Source organism: Sinocyclocheilus anshuiensis, unplaced genomic scaffold (assembly GCF_001515605.1).
Source record: "Sinocyclocheilus anshuiensis isolate Anshui unplaced genomic scaffold, SAMN03320099.WGS_v1.1 scaffold688, whole genome shotgun sequence".
Classification (NCBI taxonomy): Eukaryota; Metazoa; Chordata; class Actinopteri; order Cypriniformes; family Cyprinidae; genus Sinocyclocheilus; species Sinocyclocheilus anshuiensis.
Genome location: NW_015555748.1, coordinates 70062 through 73939, shown reverse-complemented (window position 1 = coordinate 73939; position 3878 = coordinate 70062). Strand labels below are relative to the sequence as shown.

Below are 3878 nucleotides of genomic sequence, written 5' to 3'. Positions count from 1 at the left end.
GCACTCAGCTGCAATTGCAGGTTTTCAAACAGAGATGGCGACAAAGAGGCAAAACTTACAGACTGCAGCTTTAATATCCTAATGATTTTTGGCATAAAAGAAAAATCTATAATTTTGACCCATAAAATGTATTGTTGGATATTGCTACAAATATACCCCAGCGACTTAAGACTGGTCCAGGGTCACACACACACATATATATATATATATATATAATTAATATATTAATAATTTACATATGTATTTAATGTCATTTTACTTTAATGATTGAATGTAATGCAAATAAGTATATATTACTTTTTAATTGATAAAACATATTTAAATATATTACTTTATAATTTATTTATAAAATACATAGAAATTATATGTAACTGATAAATACAATTATATATATATTAATGACTACAATAAATAAATTAATTAATACTACATTTAGTCAAAAACAAAAATAGCATCAAAATCTCCAAAAAAAAAGCTTTGTCTATGTAAAGTTTACATTTGTTTTCTTATGTTTTAGGGTGCGTTCACACTTGGCATGTTTGGTTCGATTAAAACGAACTCTGGTGCGATTGCTCTGTTAGTGCGGTTCGTTTGAGTAAGTGTGAATGCTGCCATCCGAACCCTGGTGTGCACCAAACAAGCGGACCGAGACTGCTAAAAAGATGGGTCTCAGTCCACTTCCAAACGAACTCTGGTACGGGTCGAATGATATATGAACGCAACACAGACCAAATACTTCTAAACGGACCAAAAACAGGAAGTAATGACAAGATGCGACGCTATGCGACATGATTTGACGACGCGGTGTAACCAAAACAAAATGAGCGGAGGGCAAACGTGGAGCAACGATGAGGTAAAAGTGCCTTTTATGAGCTCCTTGTGAGTTTGCAGGTGGTGAAAATAAAATTATATGTACACGCAAGAATGAGCGTGCTTAGTCCAGCAGACGGCTTTAGGTGTGTTCGACTTAAAGCGGCGCTGAGCAGACCGATCGGTTAATCAGTGCTTTGATATCATACACCCGCAGCGCCGCTTTAAGTCTAACGCACCTTTTGTTTGGGGTGTTCGGTGAGTTCTGTCACAATATATACGTCATTCAAGCCGACCAATCAGGTTGTGAACACATCACTATGCCTTTAGGTTCGGCGTCTTTAGGTTCACTAAAGCGGACCAGGACCAAATGCATCATTTTCCTTTTTGGTCCGGACCAAATGAACCAAACTACAAGTGTGAACACACCCTAAGTGAATTTTATAATGAAAATCGGAAAGCATTTCATTTCAGTAATTGTGTGTGCGTATTATTTACTGTAATTAAATAGTTTAATGTATATAGAGTTTACTATCAGCATCATGCCACCCTGCTTACTACACATTCAGTACTAGACCTAAAAGAAATCCCCAAAACCTACTCTTAGCTACACATACAGTGCATCAACATGTTATCTGGTGCATTTTTAAATGCACTCATGAAAACAAGATTGTGCGTTCATGCACTTGAGTAGAGAACATCTGAGCCCGAGGGCTGTTTGAACATTTCGTTGTTGTAATGAACACTCACTATCCTCCTCGGTCGAGTGCGTTCCCTCAGTTATGTAAATCTCCAGCTGGAAGGGAGAGAAAATGCGATCAGAGACACCAGAAAGAGACGAAACATCACAGAGAAACAGAAAGCAGTCAGGCCGCTCCGGACAATAGCTGTCGCATGTACTTTCATTTAACGGCCTTTCATCAACATGACAACAACTACACGGCATGAGGAGACTCTTTACTCTCCCGTTTCCACTCACAAGCTCCAAAAACCCAGGGGATCAAAAAACAGATTAGGGCGTACCTTGTGCTTGAACGGCAGGCAGCGCTGAAGCTTGACTTGTAAGCACAGACCTGCAGGAAGAGGAAATAAATTAGGCGTTCGCTGTAGTTCAGACGGTCGACCTCATCAAAGCCTCTCAAGCGGCTCTCAGGAGATCAAGCACCAATAATGAGGGTATATTTACAAGTCTGTGTGACCGACAGGGGTTAATTAAACTCTCCACATATCGACTGGAGGAAAGAAACAACAAGCGCACCTCGAGTCCAAGAAATTATAATGGAGCTTCACTAAGGCCAGAACTCACTAAAACTGGCAGTTTGAGACTAATTCGTCACTAAAAACAAGGTAAAAAAATATCAACATGGCTCGTGCAACCTGCTGTGAATTCTTGCCTGCCGATTGCATGAAACCATTCCTTCTCATATAAATAATTTCAAAATATTTATTCTATACGAGATATTTCTGGGTAATCATATTCTAACAAAATATTGTAGCAAAATGTAAAATTTCAGCATTTAATTATTTTTTTTACTATTGTTCTGGTAAGGTATTTTCCCAGCAATGTTAATAGAAATTTGTTCATGTTTTTTTCTGAAATGTTTCAGTTGGATGTTTGTCTAGTATTTTTTTTTAATGTTACAGCTTGTTTTAGAATGGACGGAGAACATTCAAAAGTAACACTTCCATAATGTTTGCAAAATGATCAAATGGAATGTTCTCTCAACACTCACGGAATGTTTTAAAAACATTTGAAAAATAAAACAGTTCTATCTGATTATTAGACACTTCTATTTGTATTAAGACGGAACTGTTAAACGACGACAGCGAACAATGAAGAGGGAGAATGTGAGCGCTGCCGTCAAAATAAAAGTCTCGAACACATCGTCCAAACAGAAAAACTTATATCAGCCGCGGCCATATATCAGTCGATCACTAGACAAAATACTTACAAGTTCAACTGAAAATAAAAAGCTCATTCAAAATATGAATAAAACAATATTAAATAACAATGACTGATTGATCTCTATAGTCATCATCATGCTGCTGCTTAGAAAGTCTGATCAGACGGGGCTCTTGGGGGAAAGTCACAGATTTCAGAAGCACAGCATCCCATGATGCCAATCAATAACGCTTCTGATTAGCCGTGTAGATCGATGACTGAATCACTACAGGAGGAAACCTTTATGTTTGAGGAATACAAAATAAAAAACCTGCCAAGAACATGCCCGTCCTCTAAATCAAAAGAAAAAAAAACAACTTTGAATTCAAATTTTTATTTGAATTGCGACATTTTTATTTAAATTATGACGATAAATGTTTTGCTAGGCTTTCTCATTAATGTGCTGCTGAAAAATATATTTAAATTTGCATATTGTTATTATTAATTTTATATTTATATATTAAGATATATTATATACAAAGAATTGTTATATTAATATCATATTTTATTATTACGTATTAAATGTTTTATGATATATTATATATTATTATATATATTAATATTCTATATTATAGTAATACTATATATTATATTTATCTATTTATACATCATGGTAGTATTTGTCGTGTTTCCTCTATGCAAGAAAAAACACTTCAATATTATGAATGTACTCTATTAATGTACTGCTGAAAACTATTACTGTATTAATATATATATGTATATGTATATGTGTGTGTGTCTCTATATTATTTATATTTGCATATTTGTGTTATTATTATTATTATACATTAAATCATAATATTCTATGTTATAGTAATACTTAATATATATCAAGGATTTTATTAATTTTATTATTTATACATGGGAGTTTTTGTTGTTCTTCCTTTAATTTATGCAAGAAAAAAGCACTTAAGATGAAAATTGTTCATTTCATTATTATGAAAATAATTCCCTAATAGGCTGCATTTTCTTAATGCAAAATATTATATTAATAATCAATAATAATTTCTATAAATATAATTTGTCTTGATTCTGTAGTGAAATATGGCGCTTTGTGACATTCACCATGCTGTGGATTGAAATTATTAATAAGTATAATTATTTATTCATAAGGTCTGTTGTTAAC

General features: G+C 33.9%; 1 protein-coding gene across 1 annotated transcript in view; it reads right to left on the bottom strand.

The window, feature by feature from the left end:
- ciao2a (cytosolic iron-sulfur assembly component 2A) overlaps positions 1 to 3878 on the bottom strand; it is a 9066-nt gene that overhangs the window by 2026 nt on the left and 3162 nt on the right. Inside the window, exons 3-4 of the mRNA XM_016467306.1 lie at positions 1834 to 1883; positions 1561 to 1606 (exon numbers count right to left, since the gene is read on the bottom strand). Of these exons, the coding sequence (XP_016322792.1) occupies positions 1561 to 1606; positions 1834 to 1883 (96 nt within the window). The remainder of the gene's footprint in view (positions 1 to 1560; positions 1607 to 1833; positions 1884 to 3878) is intronic.